Here is an 18,265-nt window from a genome sequence, read left to right as displayed (position 1 = left end):
CTTATACTGGGATTTCCAGACAGAGGCTTTGCTTCCTCTTCACAGCGCTGGAGGGCCCGGCCTGTCGCTCTGTCCCTCATCTTGGCGAATTGATATGTAACACTAGCAATATGACGAATATACGTTACCGATTTCTTCACCTGGTGCAGATGCTGCTTATATGCGATGGTAGATTACATTACTGCTAGTGCTTTTTCGATTTTCCCGGATATCACAAAGCTCCCCAACCACAAAACTTTCTTCCGATTCTCATCGTCGATCCGACCAGGAATCCCCACACCCCGGCTCTCAGTGCAGCCTGCATGCCTCTCATAAGGAGCAGTCTACCGGTGTAAGCAAGTGCATCAGGCCAAGAGTGCCCACCAAACCATAAGCTCGTAGGATAGAGATCCGAGGGTTTCGCAGTAACAGAAGGGTGAAGTGTGAGGTAGGAATGGGCCAATGAGCGGAGGCAGAGTGTTTCGAGAGGAGAGAGGATAATGGTGCTGAGAATCGCTGCGATGTGAGATGCAAGGGAGTCCACGGGATGGGCAGAGAGAAGAGTGACTCGATGAGCAATAGACGACTGATTCGGCAACGGTTGTCCCTGCGTCAGTGAGGTATCTGGCGGTGGGCGAGTTGCGAATTCATCTGTCTGGATAGCAGTACCCTCGTTTTGCTCCACCGGTGGGGGCATAGGGTTGCCCGTTTCATCATCGTTAGGTTCCTCAACCCCGTCCGGAAGTATGTTAGGGACGACAGGTGCCGTAGTCTCTTCAACAGTGCTGGGATCTGGGTGGTTTTCCGCTGCTCTGACGTCTTGGTCTGTATTTGGCGCTTCGCTGTCAGTAGGAACAGCGTGGGCAGTTGTGAAACTTGCACCTGCGGTCGTGCTGGAGAGACCATCATGATCCACTTGCACTGATTGTTGTGCAGCCTGATGTTGAGCCTGGCTTAGAATAAGGGCTTCTAAAAATTCGGCTATTGGTCTGCGGTCAACTCCTGCTGAAGAGGATCGCAGGCCTGCATTCTCACCGCCCAGCCTCGGAATTCGCGGCGTTGGGGCCGATGTTTGGTTTTGAGGGTTGCGGTTGCGGTTACCCAAGAGCTCTAACTGCATTGTGATAATATCAGAGCTTTGATGAATCAAGGAGGCTCGAACACGGGGAGATGTCGGTGGTGATGTTTCAGGCGACGATGGCCGAGAAAAAAGCGTATTCGAGCGAGAGTTTTGGCGGTCTCTTGCTGTTGAGACTTCTTCTTGGCGTGTGTTATTGAGTTGGCTTTGCGTATTAGAAGCACCCGAGGGCGCACTCGTTCGTCCAATTGTAGCCATTTCCGAAACATAGTCGCTGCTCATCTCGCCAGGAGATAGGGACATGCGATTCTCATTTGTAAGCACTTGGTTCATACCGAAACCAAATTCAGCTGCATTCATTTGAACATCTCCTCGTTCGTCTGGCAGATCCGACTGCCCAACGTCAACCGGACCAGTAGTAGCAGTAGGCCCTAATGGTTGCGTCAAAGGACCGTCGGGTACAACGCCACGAAGGTTATTGCGAAGTTGAACTTCCTCAAGCTCATGCTGCAAAGACTCGATTGAGTTACGGAGATCATCGATTTTCTCCTGGTCCAAGCCCTCGGTGGCTTGTTGGAGTAGTGCAGGTCTTGGGAACAACCCGAATAATGAAGATACCCATCTTCGCAAAGCTTTGAATTCATCCTTGATATCCTGCAGTAACGTAAGCTTTGCACGACGAGTTTCTTCGTCTGCCCTGCGACCCAAGGTCGGTACGATCCATTCGATGAGGTTTTCTTCGTAGGCAACCCTGATAGAAAGCTCGTCTGCGAGGGTAGGTTTCGGCAGCTGTCGTCGTACCAATCTGTAGATACGCTCCTCTAGCTCTGGGCGCAAGTAGAAAGCGTAAAGAAAGGTGAGAAACCCGGGAGAAGCCAGAAGACGGACAAGAAAGCCACTAATCGAAGAGAAAGAGCTGCCACTCGGAAAAGATGGTAGTCCAAGCAAGGACTCTGGGCCAAAAGGCATCATGAGACGAAGACCGGGGATGGCTCTGGCGGGCACTAGAGAGAGTGTTTGAAGTAACGAATACATATATGCCTGCACAGAAAAAACAAGGACTGAACTCCTTGCTCTATCACTAACATCAGTGTCCGGGTCCCGCTTTAGACGAGATTACTTACATCGAATATGTGAGGCCAAATAATGACCGGATCACAAGCGACAGACCCCCTTTACCTGTGTATTCGAGACAGTAGTCCCGAACAGTGATGAATATCCTTTTCAGTGGATTATCGCGGGCAATTGCCAAGCCACTGGACACAGCCCATGCAGGAATTCCTGCAAAGTAGAAGCCAAAGATTCCTGTTGACCCACGCTCGGAGCGTACGACATCAAGCAATGCAGTATGATTGTAGTGTCTGTAGGTCTACAGAGGCAGTATCGAAAATCAGTACCAACAACACAAAATCCAAAAATTAGCATGCTATCCTCACCTGAATACGTCCCGTGAGGGATGAGGTCCACCAGGTCCCGAAGAACACAAACAGTTGGTCCAGAGTGGTTATGACCAAGCCAAAGTCATTTTCAGCTGCAATTTCGTTGATCTTCTGCTGCTCGTTGGACGTATTGGCGTTTCGGTCCTCGCCACTGACGACTATGCCCATGGTGGAGAGGATATCATTTTTCGCTCTTCGGAGCTCCCGTCCCAGAGTCTTCGACTCAGGATTGACTGGATGGCCTCGTGCATCATACTGCTGCATATAACTGTCGGCGTGAACATTGGAGACTCTCCGCACTGGGCTTGAAGGATCCACAGCAGCGGTTTCGGGAGGCTCGTAAGGTGATCGGCCCTTGAAACGAGTCAACATCAGGTATTAAGGGAACACAAAAGAAAGTATCAGTTTCTGGATGATAGTGAAAGTCACATCGAACATGGCTATTGTTTTGGACAGGCTCAGCCTCCCTCTACATAAACGCTTGCTGATCTGCTCTGGAAGAGAGACAGAAAACCTGCAGTCTGAGCAGATCATCTGCCGCCGAAGGGGAGCGTCAAGCAAATCAAGTGACCTTCATCCCATCGGGGACTGCAGAGAAATCGAGGGCTGCAGACAAGGGTAAGGAGGAATCGGCAACAGAGGGGCTTACCAAGGCGAGCCGGTTCAAATAAGCCTGACGGCCCATTATGAGCAGAAAGCACCAAGCACGGAAGATGGTCTCATCACCTCACAGCTCCAGCCATGAACCTCGTTTTCATCGATGCTGACGAAATAGAACAGGAGCAAAGCGCAGCTGAGTGAGGCGGCGTCAAAGGCATCCACGTGCCCAGCGTCTGTGGCGTCTATACCGCCCCGGTGCACGGGCCATGTCTGGGTATCTTATCGCCGCGCAAACACTGCAAACTCGAAAAAAAAGTCGCCCGAGCTTTTAGCGACTCCGATATCCAAGTGGGTGAATGGCGTGAAACTGCCGAAAGGCTGCGATACAAAATCATGTCGTCGAAGGCCATTGTCAAAACAACCTTCGAGGCGTCTCGTACCCTCCGTCCAATCTACACCGGTGGCAGCACAGCGCTGGATGCCAGTGGCCGCATTCTGCTGAGCTGCGTGGGGGAGGATGCCCTGATTGTCGACTTGGAGACAGGCGACCAGCTCGCTAGCCTGGAGGGGGTGAGTAACAGCATGTGTTCAATCTGAATTGCGGATCACTGACAGAGCACACTTTCCAGGATGGAGAGATTATCACTAGCCTGGCGAGTATGTTGAATCCCGTGTCATTCATGAGAGAAAATGCTCATGAATTCTCTAGTTACGCCGTCTGCATCGCACGCTATTGTTTGCTCGCGCTCCATGTCCATGCGTATCTACGCTCTCTCGGCTTTTGACGAAGTCTCCCAAACCATCGATGCAGAACTGATTCGAACCCTCAAACCTCACACGGCTCCCGTAGTGACGACTGCAATTGACCATACTAGCACATTGCTCGCAACTGGTGCTGCTGATGGATCAATCAAGATCTATGATATTCGTGGAGGCTTTGTGACCCACACCTTCCATGACCGGGGCGTAATCTCTGCGCTCTGCTTTTTCGAGGTGTCGACTTCCGCCGATGCAAAATCTGCCTCCAAGAAGAAGTCCAAGCGCAAATCGTCGGGGGACGAGGATGAGGATATGGAAGATGACAATGCCGGTGCTACTGATTCTACAGTAGGATTCCGACTGGCCTCTGGTAGTGAAGAGGGAAAGGTTCGGGTCTGGGATCTACACAAGAAAAAGTCAATTGCATCGCTCGACTCGCACGTCTCCCTCGTGCGCAGTCTGTCTTATTCCCCGACAGAGAATGCTCTTCTTTCAGCAAGTCGAGACAAGACAGTCATTGTGTGGGATGCCCGCACTTGGAAATCTCGCAGGATTATTCCGGTGCTGGAAAGTGTGGAGGCGGCGTCTTTTGTTGGAGAGAGTGGGCTGTGTGTCATTGGTGGTGAGCATGGAAAAGTGCGCGTCTTCGATTGCAACAGGGGCAGTGAAGTCACTGAGGAGCAGGAGGCGGGTGAAGACTTCGAGAGTATCGTGGCCATTCAGTATTCGCCCGATTTGCCATTTGTGCTAGCAGTCCATGCGGACCAGACTCTTCGCCTTCATTCGCTTGAGTCATTATCAGGATACAAGCCAGGCTCGACTTTGACTCCATTGACGGTCGTTCGACGCATCTCCGGTAATGACGATGAAATCATTGATCTTGGCTACGTCGGACCGGATCGATCCATGCTTGCCCTGGCCACAAACACCGAAAGCATCCGTGTGGTTTCGGTCTCCGGGGGCAAGGAGTTTTTTGGTGCCGACGTTGCCCTCTTAGAAGGACACGAAGATATCATCATTGCCATTGATGTGGACTGGTCTGGCTTCTGGATGGCCACGGCGGCCAAGGACAATACTGCGCGGCTTTGGCGACTTGATCCTGAGACCTCTACGTACTCATGCTTCGCAGTTTTTACTGGCCATGCTGAATCCTTAGGGGCTATCGCCCTGCCTCGATCCCCACCTCCGGTGGGAAGTTCAGCATATAATAGTCCGCAAGACCACCCACCACCATTTATGATTACGGGATCACAAGATAAAACCATCAAACGATGGGATTTGGGCAAGCTGGGCTCATCGAAGGGGGACAAGCCATCAAGCCCCAAGGCAATTTGGACCCGTAAGGCCCATGAGAAAGACATCAACTCCATTGATGTTGACTCTTCGTCCACTACTTTTGCCTCGGCTTCTCAGGATCGCACCGTCAAGGTCTGGGATTTGGAAGAAGGAGCTACTATCGGTGTTCTCAGAGGCCACAAGGTGAGTACTATCGATGCTGGCACCAAGATGCAGACACTAATCCAAAACTATCACAGCGTGGCGTGTGGTCAGTAAGATTTGCGCCTCGAGACACCCCAATCATCAACTCCGAGGCCGGAACCAGCACAAATAGGGGCATCATCGCTACTGCCTCAGGTGACAAGACCGTCAAGCTCTGGAGTTTGTCTGATTACAGTTGCCTTCTCACATTCGAAGGCCACACCAATAGTGTTCTCAAGGTTATTTGGCTTCCACCACCCCAAGTCTCCAAGCCTCAGGGTGATGAAGAGGAAGAGGAAGACGCATTAGCCAGCAAGAACATCCAGACACGACCGCTCATCGCGTCTGCCGCAGCAGATGGTCTTGTCAAGATCTGGAGTCCATATACGGGCGAACTTGAGACCACTCTGGACAACCACACCGACAGAGTCTGGGCGCTCGCCAGTCCTCATCCCTCCGGCTCGCGCTCTGATGTCAAACAATCTCCAACGCTCAGCAAAAACCCGTATGCCCTTGCCTCTGGTTCAGCGGATGCCACAGTGACCTGCTGGACCGACACGACCTCTGCCACGTACACAGCTGCCGTGAATGCCAATTCCGAGCGAGTCGAGCAAGACCAGCAACTGCAGAACCACATTCGTGCCGGAAACTTCCGGGAGGCAATTGTGCTCTCCCTCAAGTTGAACCATCCCGGCCGTCTTCTGTCACTGTTCACATCCGCTATTGACGCAGCCGATGACCCAACTCTATCTGCCGAGGAGCGCGAGCGTGCTGCCAACAGCCTGACTGGCAACCCATCTATTGATGAAGTACTGCAGTCGCTCGAATCGACGGATCTGCGCACTCTCTTGTTGCGACTGCGTGATTGGAATACCAATGCCCGCACCTCGCGTGTGTCACAGCGTGTGCTTTACGCTCTCTTCCGCTCCTACCCGGCCTCGACTTTCGTTGAGCTAGCGACCCAGTCCGTACGCGGTAAGAATGGTCGTAATGCTGGCGGTCTAAAGGATATCCTACAGGCACTGGCAGCGTATACGGAAAGACATTACAAGCGTGTGGAAGAGCTGGCAGATGACAGCTACCTCGTGGAGTGGGTTCTTGAGGAAATGGATGGCGGTGTTGGACTTGGCGGTCTGATGCATTTGGACGAGAATGGCATGAACGGTGATGTTGAAGAGCATGGAAAGGATGTGATTATGTTGGAGGCTTAGCTTTGCCGGAGGCTTAGCTTTGCCTTGTATCTTCCGTGTATACTGATCGGCGTTTTGCTTTGGGGAGTATCTATGGATTGGGAAAGGATAAAAGCCAATACTTTCTCATAGAACTGAGATCTTCATCTTATTTTCTCCTGCTTGCCATTCTAGTCTGTAACGTATCTTCCAGGGTATCTCTATTTTGATTTTGTGCGAGTCGAACGCGAATTTGCAAATTCATGTCCCAACCTGTGATGTGCAGAGGCTGTCTAGTCGATTCAATAATAAAACGAGTGAACTAATGATCTCGTCGGCTTCGGTGAGAGTCACGATCACGATCATGCCGAGATGAGTGGGACGAATGCCGCGAGCTGCTGTACCGGTCATCTCGATGTCGGCGGCTGTCTCTGTCCCGGTCTCTCCGGGAATCCTTGTAATCATCACGGTCTCGTCGACGATCCCTGTCAGCATCGCGGTCACGGTCACGGTCACGATGCGACCGATCCTCTCTACGGCGGTCAACATCGCCTTCATCGTACCGCGAATGCCGGGAGAAATGGCGGCCGCTTGAACGACTGCGATCCCGGCGTGAAGAGCCATTCCTCCTATCTGAGCGATCATCGTCATCGTAATCACGCTTGCGGTAATCTCGGTCCCGATCTCTATCACGCCCGCTCTTCTCCAGATTGCGGTCTCTCCTCTCGCGCCAATCATCCGTTGAGGGCTGAAACTTTGACTCTTTCTTCAAGCTGGCTAGTTCCTCCTCGGTGAGATATTCGCCTGTCTTTTTGTTGCGCATCATAACGGGCATGTACACGCCCTCCGTGTTGGCACCCTCTGCCTTCTCCTCGCCCTGCTTCCTTGATGCCTTGCGCATAGCTGACTTGCCCCATGCCCCAAACTCGGCTTCCGCGCCTTTCCCGCCAGAGGAATCTTTGGCTCCAATACCCAGGAATCCAGGACGTCGCTCTGGGACACGAGGTTTGTTGGCCCGCTCGTGGTCTGCAGCGGAAGAAGAACCGTAGTTGCCCCGACCAATGGACTGGCCATCCTTCCATCCCATTCCTCGTAGAAGCGCTGCGCCGAACTCTTCGACCGGAATGGCATTATATTGATCCAGGGTGGCGGGTTCTGGACGAGATGCGACGTCGGTTCGAAAAGAGCTGGCTTCATCATACCGCGCAGGAGTTTCGTTATCATCAGGCTGAACAGCTTCAATAATAAGATCTGACCTCCGCTCCACTTCGCCTTTACTCTCTCGTATCAAAGCTTGAAGAGCAATCTGGTCATCCGTAAGAGGCTTGCTTGCTTCAATGGGAGTGTTGACATCCGTCATAGGCTGATCTTCACTCGTGATGTCTCCCTTATGCTCTCGATCCGCGGTTGTCTGTGCAAAGCTAAGGCCGTAGGCCATGCTGGGTCCCTCAGTCTCAACTTCGCCTCCTGCAGGCGTTTGTCCATTTCTTTCTGCTTCTTGCATGGCCCGCACCTCACGCGGCAGGAGGTTCTTCTTACCCTTCTTGACATTTACACCAGGTCTGTCGCGCCAGTTATTCTTCCCCGTGACGGGAATCACTAACGGCTTTCTCGCATCGTCAACAGATTGCCCATCTGCAGTGAGGGCACCACCGGTGTGGGTGTCGAAGCCAGACACTTCTTCGTAGACTGGGGGTCGTTCATCCTCGTCGGATGAATCATCGTGACCAAGTTGGTGCGGACGGCGTGGTAGAGAGCGGCCTTTGGTTGCTGGAGAGTTGGAGGGGCGACTGTGACTCGACTGGAGGTTGAAGGCGGTCTTGTCCGAAGATGGACCTTTGGAGCTTGAGGAAAGAGAAAATGCGTTAGAGCCACCTCCGTTGCGGTAGCCAGAACCTTGCGACGATGGCATCGCGACAAGACCAGAAATACAGCGAGGGTGGCGGATTCTTCCAAGTTGAGACGCGAGGCCCAAGATTTGATATGGGAGCTATGGGTTAGGCGGTGGCAAAGGCGGTGCCAAGCGCGCGCCTGGAGCCCCAAGAAAAACATCATTTGGGGTCGCCTTGTTAACTAGCTGGATCTCTTGATACCATGAATGAATAGGATTCTGTCATATTTAAATAGCCTCTCAATTTCATTCTTAACGAATTCCTGGACTGTGAGGATTTTGAACAGCCTGAGCTACAGATACTACATGTGCGGCCTGCGGGTCGTACGACTGGTGGTTTTCAGCAGCCATATCGACCCTCGCGAGCTCCACCTCTACAGTATCGAATGAATTATACGAAAGGGCAGAAGGTGTTGGAAACTAATCGTACAATTCATCTTCATCAAATCTTGGGTACTGACCCAACCCAGAATTTCATCCCATTAGAGAGAATGATACATGCCCAAATCCAGAAAGTCCGCACTGGGAGTAGGGAGCCAGTGCCATATCTGGTCCATTAGATTAATGAACTCACTAGTCAATTCATACATCAAACAACGCAAGCGGGAACGAGGTTCGTGTGCGCGCGTGAGGGCAAAGGGGCGAAAGTGTAAAAGGAGAAGCAAGCTGCGCCGTATCCCCGACCACCAGCGTTGGCAAAAGGCAGAGTTAATAAAATCAGAGTAAGCGGGTGCGGTTCAAATATGTACAGTTGAAGATAGGAGGAGGTGGTAGAAGGTAACAGAAACAGCATCAACCCACACTAGGTGTTTAGCTGCTTGCTGTTTGGGCTGGTGGAGGATGGGGGCTCTTGCTTGAGCCTTGCACAGCTCCCGCTTGGGCGCTACCGCTGCGCTGGGTTTGAGGTGTGGCACTTCGGCTTTGCTGAGGCGCGGCTCCGTTCATCGCTGGTGAGCTGGTTGGGGCCACCCGGTTTTGCTGGTTGGTTTGAGGCACTCGCATCATTGGAGAAAAGCCTTGGTTCTGGGGAACTTGCATGGCCGGGTTACCGTTTGGAATTCCAGGTTGTGGAGGTGTCTGGAAGTTCCCATCATGCGGCACTTGGTAGTTGGCTTGAACATTGCTCATGCCTCCTGCTGCGGCATTCATGGCAGCCTGCTGTGACATGCGCTGCTGTTGGTACTGATTGAGTCGGTCGGTAGCCAGCTTGTTCACCTGTTCGGCAGGCAAGTTCGGGTTTGCACGCTGAATCTGACTTTGAAAGGTGCTAATGGTAGGCACAACACCACTCGAGAGAGGGTTTGGTTGACTCATACGAGGAGATGGTGTTGACACCCCCTGAGCGGTGCCACCATGGAATGAAGGGCTCTGCATCCCCCCCTGTGCATGCAGCGCAGCCATCATAGCAGCGTTATTTGGTGCCCCATTAACGTTCGGCATGTTCAAGTTGGGCGAATGTGAGCCCTGTGGCGCAAATTGCTGGTTAGGGAACTGCTGTTGCGCTTGCTGAGGCTGGCCTGGCTGCTGAGGGACTTGCTGCTGCTGTCGAGATTGCAGAAGGCGCTGTTGCTCTTGCAATCTGTTGGCTTCCCGAATGACCCGCGCATTGTCTGGCGAAGCTTGCATGGGCATGCCTTGAGGTCTCATGCCCGCGGCCTGCTGCATCTGAGACTGAGGCATCATTTTCATTGCCATATTGTTAGGCTGCATTTGACCGTTGACAGGTGTTGTGCCAGTAGACATGCCCTGCATGGGCTGAGCGCGGGCTTGGTTGACGCCAATACTAGGAGTCACACCAGTAGCGAACCCATTTGGCGTACCATTAGCAATACCAGCATTTCCAGAATTTGGAGCCGCATTGTTAGGGGCTCGTCCCTGAGGGTTCAGCTGCTGTGGCTGATTAGGCAACTGGCCAGCACGCTGAGCAGCAAGGCTAGCCCGCTGTTGGGCGATCATCTGTTGTCGGTACTGCTCCTGTTTTTCCTGCATCTTCATCTCTCGGTCGTACTTGAGACGACTGAACTCTGCCGGTGACGAAATTGGAGGCTTAGGCTGATTCGCCTCATTTGCTTTTCTGAGCGAGGCCAGGTGAGAAGCATGCTGCTGCTTTTGGAGCATGGTCTCCCTCTTCTTCGCTAACTTCCGCATGGCATCAAGCAACGCAAGATGTCTTGAGGATCTTCTTCGATCAACCCGCAGAGGCTGTGTTGTCCTTCGGCGGATGGGCGGTTGGGGCTGACCACTGCTGGCAGCCTGCTGCTGTTGCTGCTGTTGAGCAGCCTGTTGTTGAGCCAAAACCGTGCGCTGGGCCGTTTCGAGCCTTTGGTGGTAAGCCCGGAAATACTGAGTCTTGGACATATCGGCAGGAAGACCTTCTAATCCAACCCAGCGTTCAAAGCATTCCCATGGCGTTCGCCTCTCAGCTCCCGAAGTAAAAAGCGACGGTGACGTGAGGCAGCTCGAAATAAGAGACCAATTGTAGGAGTACTCCTTGACTAGGCGGCGAAGTTCATCATCCTCAGCCAATGTCCACTGTGATGACTGCCGGGACTCAAAGAATCCAACGGATGGCATGGGATGCTCAGTTGGAGGTCGGAACGAGTGGCCAGGATGAATTCGGTCGCGGATTGGTTTGTTCTCGGGTCGGAATAATGCAACATTCGTCTGCTCTGGCGGGATCTCCGCAATACGATGCTCCGAATCAAATCCATATTGAGAATAATCATACCGACTGCGTTTTCGAGGGCGCTCTTCATCGATGAAGTTAATCTTGGTAGTAGCAAACTTGGAGACGGGCACAAGCTCGGTCCTCCAGGTTGAGTCTGGGAGTTCTTTGAATATTGGTGCTTGGTCGCCAGGAGTAAACCGGAGTGGTTCGTAGAGAGGAAGCTCATCCAGCAGTTTCTCAGCAGCTGGAGTCATATCAAGAGAAAAATTGAACTCATCGGAGCCCAGAGAGAATATCGCTGCAGGAGAAACTGTGTCGTGAAGATCATGCCGTGGCTCGTCGTTAAAGCCGTCACTAACGGATTCTTCCTCGGCCGATGGAACAAGATCCGGTGTTGGATGAGATACAGGGAAAGCCTCGTCGCCCGTGTACTCCGAGGGTGAAGCCATGCCCGTCTTCGAATCAGGCACCGAAGCCCTTGGTGTAGGGATCTTCGCGTTGACACGGAGGAACGATCGGTGTTCTTCATCGCTGTTAACGAATTCCGCACACCAGTCAGCGCAGCTCTTGGCAGCAGCGATCTTCCATTTCCGTTCCTCGCGGAAATCCGTGCGCATCCACTTCACATGGTCCAAAAGTACATCCCAATGAGAGCCTTGGCGGGGAGGCTCCGGAGCTCGCTTCATTTGACGCAAGGGCCATCGATTCGCATTCTGAAGCGCGTAGATACGTCGGAGAGTCCGACAATCCATTTGCTCCTGGTACTCGAGCAAATGGTTCGACGTGCTGAGAGTCTTGTGGGCCGACGCAAGTAGCGTGTTCATGTTCATACCTCGAGGAGGCGCGTATGCCCTATTCAAGAATAGAGTGAATAGATAATCTTGCTCCTCGTTCAATTTGGCAACTGCATCACCAGAATCACGGTGAATTAGATCCATTGAATCAGCTCTATCCTGCTGGGACGGAGTCTGCTTTGGAAAAACAACGGTAGAGAGGCGAGATCGGTCCTTTTCTCGGTCTTTACGATCCTTAAATCGCATGCGGGCAACAGTATCAGGGGAATCTTGGTCACCAGCATATTTGTCATGTGTCAAAGACCTCGGTGTTTCCCCGAGTATTTCAGAGACTGACTTGTGACGAATAGCTCCTGATGATACTCGGGTTGTCATGCGCTCTGGTTGAGTTACCTGCTGCTTAGCTGGTGTCTGAACGTCAACACCACCAGGAGGCTGAGTTTCTTCGGGTAAGCGCTGCGTGGGTGACAATGTCTCTGTACCAGCTGCGGTCGTTTTATCTAGGAGCTTTGGCTCCGAAGGACCGGCAGGAGATACCTTGTCAACCTCCATCCGGTCCTTATCAACTCCAGAGCTCACACTCTCCGGGATCGCTGCGTGGGATGAAGGAATTCCCAAATTTTTGGCGGCGTCATCGGGAATCTGCTGCATAGACTGGGCTTCCTCCATGCGCAATTGCTCGTCGGGAGTCGAAGGGACCAGACCTGCACGGGGCTGCACGGGCTTTTCATGTTTAGGGCTCGGACGGCCACTCTTCCCAACTTCCGTCACTTCCTCGCCGGGGCTAGTGACTGGCGAAGCGGCAACGGGCACGGGGGTATTATTAGAGTAAGGGTCGATAGAAGAGGCGGGTGATAAAGGTTGTTCAGGGTTGGAAGGGCCTAGGGTAATAGAAGGTCGCGAGTCGGGTTTCTTTCGGGGAGGATGATTCGGAGGGATTTCGAGGGAGGGCGTGGCGGCTGCGGCCGCAGACTTTGGTGCACTGGGGGAGACCTTGACTTCGACAGCATCGTACCCTTGGGAACTGAGGGGAGTCTCCGGCACCGATGCGCCTGCCTGCTGCTCGACGCTCTGGATGGCTGGCGCGGTTGGTGTCGGTACATCCAAGCGCTGTGGTAGTTTGGGGCTTAGAACGGGCGCAGACGGTCGAGTCGGGGGTATCGCGTCCTTCGGAATGAATGCGACGCCAGGCGGAGCAGTTCCCAGCTGGGTCGCGACGGGCGTTCCCTTCGGACTGGCTTCGGTCGGGGCGGGAGCAACGTTGCCATCTAAAGTAGGCGGCGGTGTGATGCCAGCGATCGGCTGGGGTTTTGCAGCTGAGGAAATGGTCGTTTTCGTTGGAGAACGCGCGCGCGCATGGGCTGGCGCAGGAAGGGTAGCTTCGTCGAAGTAACGACCTCTGCGACAGCGATGAGCACGACGCAATTAAATTCGCAAACCAAATTTGACGGGGCATAACGAGTGAGAGGAGAGCAGTGAAGAGAAGGGACTCACTTAGAGAGATCGTTGGCGTCGAGGAACGCCTGTTCTTTCTGGTGATAAAGAGAGTCCGCGGTCGCGCCCTCAAAACCCACGGTCGCATAATACAACTCGGTCAGTTTTCGCTTGCGCGACAACAAACGGTTTCTGGGCCACTATTAGCGACAACCGCATCTCCCAGCGACCCAATGCAGTGGAAACGGAGTTTTTGCAAAATTGATACGTACGCGATCTCATCGTTCTTAGACCGGAGAAGCTCGTCGCGGAGCATGAGGTCTAACTTTGGAACACAGCATCCGATTAACGCGGGGAAAAAGGGAGCGTATTGACCGAGGTCACTCAGATCGGAAAAATCGCTGCAAAGGATGAAATCGGATGTGGGTGTCGCGTGAAGCGATGGGAGGCAGGGAAGGGAGGACTTTTCTGTACGGGATCGGGGAAAAAGGGAAGCGAACGAGTGTTGGGCGTGGTGAGTGCGGGAGGGTACATTACCGTACCCTGACACCGGAAGGGATGGGAGTCTTTGAAAAGTCTACGATGGATGCATTCGGGAGGCCTATATCGATATACGCCTGCTATATAAATAAAGACACTTGTTGCGAGAACATTTCCAGAGAGCACTTTATATCGCAAAGACCTCCCTGTGTCAGCCGTGTGTGCTGGCCCAGAAGGGCCAACTGGCGTGAGACGCGTATGTATCGTGTAATCTCACATTCTCTCCTGTCGCTCCTTCTACACCGTTAGTGGCCTCAGGCATGAAGAGAAATTTCAGGCATGCAGCTCGAGTCCCCATTTTTCGGGCAACAAGGCTTCAAGGCATCCATTTCCTATCAAGCCGATAACCAGAGAAAAAAAAACCCGGCGCGGCCGTCCAACCTCTTCATTCTCGACAACCAATTTCCCTCCCCATCATCCTGAAACGATGGCCAAGAGAAAGAGAGCCGATCCTCCCAAAGAGGATAAGACTACCCAAAGCCCTTCTAAAACCATCAAATCCACAGCCACCCCGTCGCAAGCTCTAGATGCAGCTCTCACCGTCCAAGTGGTCACCGGCTCCTACGAGCGTGTGTTGCATGGTTTCACTGCGGGTATCCCCGCCGCTGCCTTGATTTCTCGCACCGAAGCAAAAGATTCTTCCAGTCCTATTCAATGTGTCGATACCTTCTTATTCGAGGCCCATGGCTCCGCTATTCGTTGTCTAGCACTCTCTCCACTCCCCAAGGCCACCGACTCGGCAGAGGCTCAAAAAGTCATCATGGCCAGCGGTGCAACCGACGAGCGCATCAACCTCTATTCTTTGTCTGCCGCCCCGCCCGCTGTCAATGACGCCTACCCTACAGTTCCGACGCTAGCCGGAAACAAGATCCTCGAGAACCCCAAGAATCGCGCGCTGGGGTCGTTGTTGCACCATTCCGCCAGTATTTCCGCTTTGAGTTTCCCATCGCGCAGCAAATTACTCGCATCTGCCGAGGACAATGCCATTTCCGTATCCAAGACCCGTGATTGGACCGTCGTCTCGACCATCAAAGCACCACGCCCAAAGATTCAGGGTCGCCCTAGTGGTGACACAGCACCGCCGGGCGCTGCGCCTTCCGGTGTGAATCATTTTGCGGTTCACCCTAGTATGAAGCTGATGCTGAGTGTGGGCAAAGGAGAGAGGTGTATGCGGCTCTGGAACCTGGTGACGGGTAAGAAGGCTGGTGTGTTAAATTTCAACAGAGAATTGCTGCAAAGTGTGAAGGAAGGGAAATGGAGTAGTGGAGAGGGTCGCCGTATTGCATGGAACCCTGCAGGGGAGGAATTTGCAGTTGCTTTCGAATGGGGGGTCGTGGTGTTTGGCATTGTAAGTTGCTTCTGATTCCCTGCCATGGCTTCACCTTCTGACTGAATATAGGACTCAACTCCCAAGTGCAGGCTCATCCCTGGGCCTCGAAGCAAGATCCATCAGATGAAGTACCTTTCCTTGTCAGGAGATGGAGAAGAAAAAATGGACTTGCTCGCCGTGTCTACAGAAGACGGCCGTGTCATCTTCTACTCGACCCAACAACTTCAAAAGGCAGAAGATGATGCCGAGTCGACTATCCCACACGCTACTCCGCTGGCTCAGGTTGGTGGTAAGCAAGCTGGGTTCCCGGGACGTATCAAGGACTTCGAGATCTTGAGCTTAGAGGAACAGCCAAAGGAACTTCGTGATGGTTTCCTGGTTGTGACCGGTAACAGTGATGGCACAGTACGTATCTGGAAGGTCGACAGCAAAGAATTCGGTCTTGTCAATCAACCCAAAAGCTCGGAGTCTCAGCACCCGACTCGCCAGATCGGGAAGGTTTTGACCACATACGAAACTGGAAACCGAATTACATGCTTGGCGTCCTTCATCATGTTGCCAGCAGGGGATCCATCGATACTGTCAGATCTTGGATCGGAAGATGAGGAGGAGGAAGAGGAGGATTCATCGAGTGATGACAGTGACAACGAGTAAATGCTCGTGCCCATACTTGGCATATATACCCATTGTACTATTCAAAAGAGATGAGTGAAGACCACAATAAAAGTATTTCTATTGAAGTGGATAAATCGAGCATATCTCCTATTTCTCAAGTGAAAATTACAATTATACTCAAAAGAGTTGTTCGTAGTGCATTTAGAAGTAAACCCAGCGAGCTGCGTTCCAAGCTTAGGAAGTCGCCGCAAAAAAGATTTTCTCCGAACGATTGACTCATACGAGCCCAACTGTCGGCCACGAACAAAGAACAACATTCCCAATCACAACGTCCCCTCCAAGAACGATTTGTAGAACCTACTAGTGATCGGGTGTCCGGTCGACTCATGTTGGAGCAGAGAGGAAGTCCGTCAGACACCGCCCGCTCGCTCTCCACTGCACAAAGACCCCCACCATTACATTCTTCCATTATCATAGCGCCCACCCTGCAATTTTCACCCGACACTTCACCTCATCACCTTCCCACCCCCCAACCCGAATTCCTCCAATATGGCTACCAACGGGGATTTTTCCGATGAGTCGCAACCCGGCTCGCCTGTTCTCGATGCGAACAACGCTCAGGACTTCGACGACCAGGAGCCGCTCGACAAGCCTCTCAAGTCCGCCATGAAGAAGTCGGCTCCTCCGCCTCAAAAGCAGCGCCCTGAACTCCCCCCACAGTCGGACCCCAACACCCTTGATTTCTCGACTTTGAATCCCCTCACTCCTGAGATTATTGCCCGTCAAGCAACCATCAACATCGGTACCATCGGCCACGTCGCTCACGGCAAATCCACCGTTGTGAAGGCCATCTCTGGTGTGCAGACTGTGCGATTCAAGAACGAGCTGGAACGAAACATCACAATCAAGCTGGGATATGCCAATGCCAAGATCTACAAATGCGACAACCCTGCCTGTCCCCGGCCGACATGTTACAAGAGTTACAGCAGTGACAAGGAGGTGGATCCCGAGTGTGAGCGGGAAGGATGTGGTGGACGTTACAAGTTGGAGAGGCATGTTTCTTTCGTTGACTGCCCAGGTATGGTTTCTTTTTCTCTCTCTCTTCAACTTGTTCATGGCCTAGTATCATGGCTAACCAATGCACACAGGTCACGATATTCTCGTACGGTTCCTTAGTTCACTATCTCACAATGATTTTCACTGATATCTTCTCCCAGATGTCTACCATGCTGTCCGGTGCCGCAGTCATGGATGCCGCTCTGCTCCTGATTGCCGGAAACGAAACCTGTCCCCAGCCTCAGACCTCCGAGCATTTGGCCGCTATCGAGATCATGAAGCTCAACCACATTGTCATTCTGCAGAACAAGGTCGATTTGATGCGGGAGGAGGGCGCTCTGCAGCACTACCAGTCGATTCTCAAGTTCATTCGTGGTACCGTGGCGGACGGTTCGCCCATTATTCCCATTTCCGCCCAGCTGAAGTACAACATCGACGCTGTCTGTGAGAGCTTGATGAACAGCCTGCCTGTTCCTGTCCGCGACTTCACTGCTTCGCCTCATATGATGGTTATCCGTTCATTTGACGTCAACAAGCCCGGTGCTGAGATCGACGAGCTCAAGGGTGGTGTTGCTGGTGGTTCCATTCTTAGCGGTGTCATCAAGGTGAACGACGAGATTGAGATCCGTCCCGGTCTGGTCACCAAGGATGAGAACGGCAAGATTCAGTGCCGTCCTATCTTCTCCCGCATCGAGTCGCTCTTCGCTGAACACAACCCGTTGGCCTACTCCGTCCCAGGTGGATTGATCGGTGTTGGAACTCGGATCGACCCGACTTTGTGCCGTATGTTCTGGCTCTTTCCTTGATCTGTGGTGTCGATCACTAAATTGGACTAATAGGTGCCGATCGTCTGGTTGGTTTCGTGCTGGGCCACCGGGGCCGCCTCCCTGCTATCTACACTGAAATCGAGGTCAACTACTTCTTGCTGCGTCGCCTGCTGGGTGTGAAGACTGCCGATGGCAAGCAGGTCAGTCCAATCTCTAGAGATCTGCTCATACTGAGGTCGAAACCTTGAGAGTAGCTAGAAACAGTGACTAACATACGATGGGAAAAACACAGGCCAAGGTTGCTAAGCTTGCGAAGAATGAAGTGTTGATGGTGAACATTGGTTCTACCGCCACTGGCGCTAAGGTGCTGGGTGTTAAGGCCGATGCGGCCAAGTTGAGTCTGACCAGCCCTGCCTGTACTGAAGTTGGCGAAAAGATTGCTATCAGTCGGAGAATCGACAAGCACTGGCGTCTGATTGGTTGGGCCAACATTGTTGCGTAAGTCTACGCCATGGGCTGATTTGATTTACATGGAGCGGTTGGCTAACTATCTTCCTTAGTGGTAACACCCTGGAGCCTATTCAGCAGTAAAGCAGTGCACTTTCGAATGACGTCCAGTCCCGATGGGATCGGTTCGTTGGGAGGTGTGTTGTATAAGAAAGACCGG

General features: G+C 52.7%; 6 protein-coding genes across 6 annotated transcripts; 3 read left to right on the top strand and 3 right to left on the bottom strand.

Moving 5' to 3' along the window:
• Nucleotides 1–211: 211 nt before the first annotated feature.
• N7459_009281 (uncharacterized protein) lies at nucleotides 212–3,181 on the bottom strand (the record flags this gene model as incomplete). The annotated part of the gene is made up of 4 exons (XM_056948449.1): nucleotides 212–2,132; nucleotides 2,182–2,426; nucleotides 2,494–2,850; nucleotides 3,146–3,181. The coding sequence occupies 4 exons, from the start codon at nucleotides 3,179–3,181 to the stop codon at nucleotides 212–214; spliced, it is 2,559 nt and encodes an 852-aa protein (XP_056795674.1).
• A 308-nt stretch (nucleotides 3,182–3,489) lies between these two features.
• Nucleotides 3,490–6,545, top strand: N7459_009280 (U3 snoRNA-associated protein UTP13; the record flags this gene model as incomplete). Its single annotated transcript, XM_056948448.1, has 4 exons — nucleotides 3,490–3,666; nucleotides 3,726–3,753; nucleotides 3,806–5,334; nucleotides 5,391–6,545. 4 exons carry the CDS (start codon nucleotides 3,490–3,492, stop codon nucleotides 6,543–6,545), a joined length of 2,889 nt encoding a protein of 962 aa, XP_056795673.1.
• A 280-nt stretch (nucleotides 6,546–6,825) lies between these two features.
• Nucleotides 6,826–8,415, bottom strand: spp2 (spliceosome ATPase-activating subunit SPP2; the record flags this gene model as incomplete). Its single annotated transcript, XM_056948447.1, has 1 exon — nucleotides 6,826–8,415. One exon carries the CDS (start codon nucleotides 8,413–8,415, stop codon nucleotides 6,826–6,828), a length of 1,590 nt encoding a protein of 529 aa, XP_056795672.1.
• A 789-nt stretch (nucleotides 8,416–9,204) lies between these two features.
• eaf1 (MYB and HSA domain protein) lies at nucleotides 9,205–13,606 on the bottom strand (the record flags this gene model as incomplete). Its single annotated transcript, XM_056948446.1, has 3 exons — nucleotides 9,205–13,255; nucleotides 13,351–13,482; nucleotides 13,563–13,606. The coding sequence occupies 3 exons, from the start codon at nucleotides 13,604–13,606 to the stop codon at nucleotides 9,205–9,207; spliced, it is 4,227 nt and encodes a 1,408-aa protein (XP_056795671.1).
• Nucleotides 13,607–14,257: 651 nt separating this feature from the next.
• Nucleotides 14,258–15,814, top strand: N7459_009277 (putative 60S ribosome biogenesis protein Mak11; the record flags this gene model as incomplete). The annotated part of the gene is made up of 2 exons (XM_056948445.1): nucleotides 14,258–15,178; nucleotides 15,230–15,814. 2 exons carry the CDS (start codon nucleotides 14,258–14,260, stop codon nucleotides 15,812–15,814), a joined length of 1,506 nt encoding a protein of 501 aa, XP_056795670.1.
• Nucleotides 15,815–16,324: 510 nt separating this feature from the next.
• On the top strand, nucleotides 16,325–18,189 carry N7459_009276 (translation initiation factor eIF2 subunit gamma; the record flags this gene model as incomplete). Its single annotated transcript, XM_056948444.1, has 6 exons — nucleotides 16,325–16,853; nucleotides 16,924–16,937; nucleotides 16,993–17,614; nucleotides 17,671–17,798; nucleotides 17,891–18,096; nucleotides 18,159–18,189. The coding sequence occupies 6 exons, from the start codon at nucleotides 16,325–16,327 to the stop codon at nucleotides 18,187–18,189; spliced, it is 1,530 nt and encodes a 509-aa protein (XP_056795669.1).
• Between the last annotated feature and the right edge of the window lie 76 nt (nucleotides 18,190–18,265).

The sequence above is a fragment of the Penicillium hispanicum genome (genome assembly GCF_028827665.1).
Source record: "Penicillium hispanicum strain IBT 35686 chromosome Unknown utg000008l_segment0_segment0, whole genome shotgun sequence".
Lineage (NCBI taxonomy): Eukaryota > Fungi > Ascomycota > Eurotiomycetes > Eurotiales > Aspergillaceae > Penicillium > Penicillium hispanicum.
This window is presented reverse-complemented; position numbering and strand designations above follow the sequence as displayed.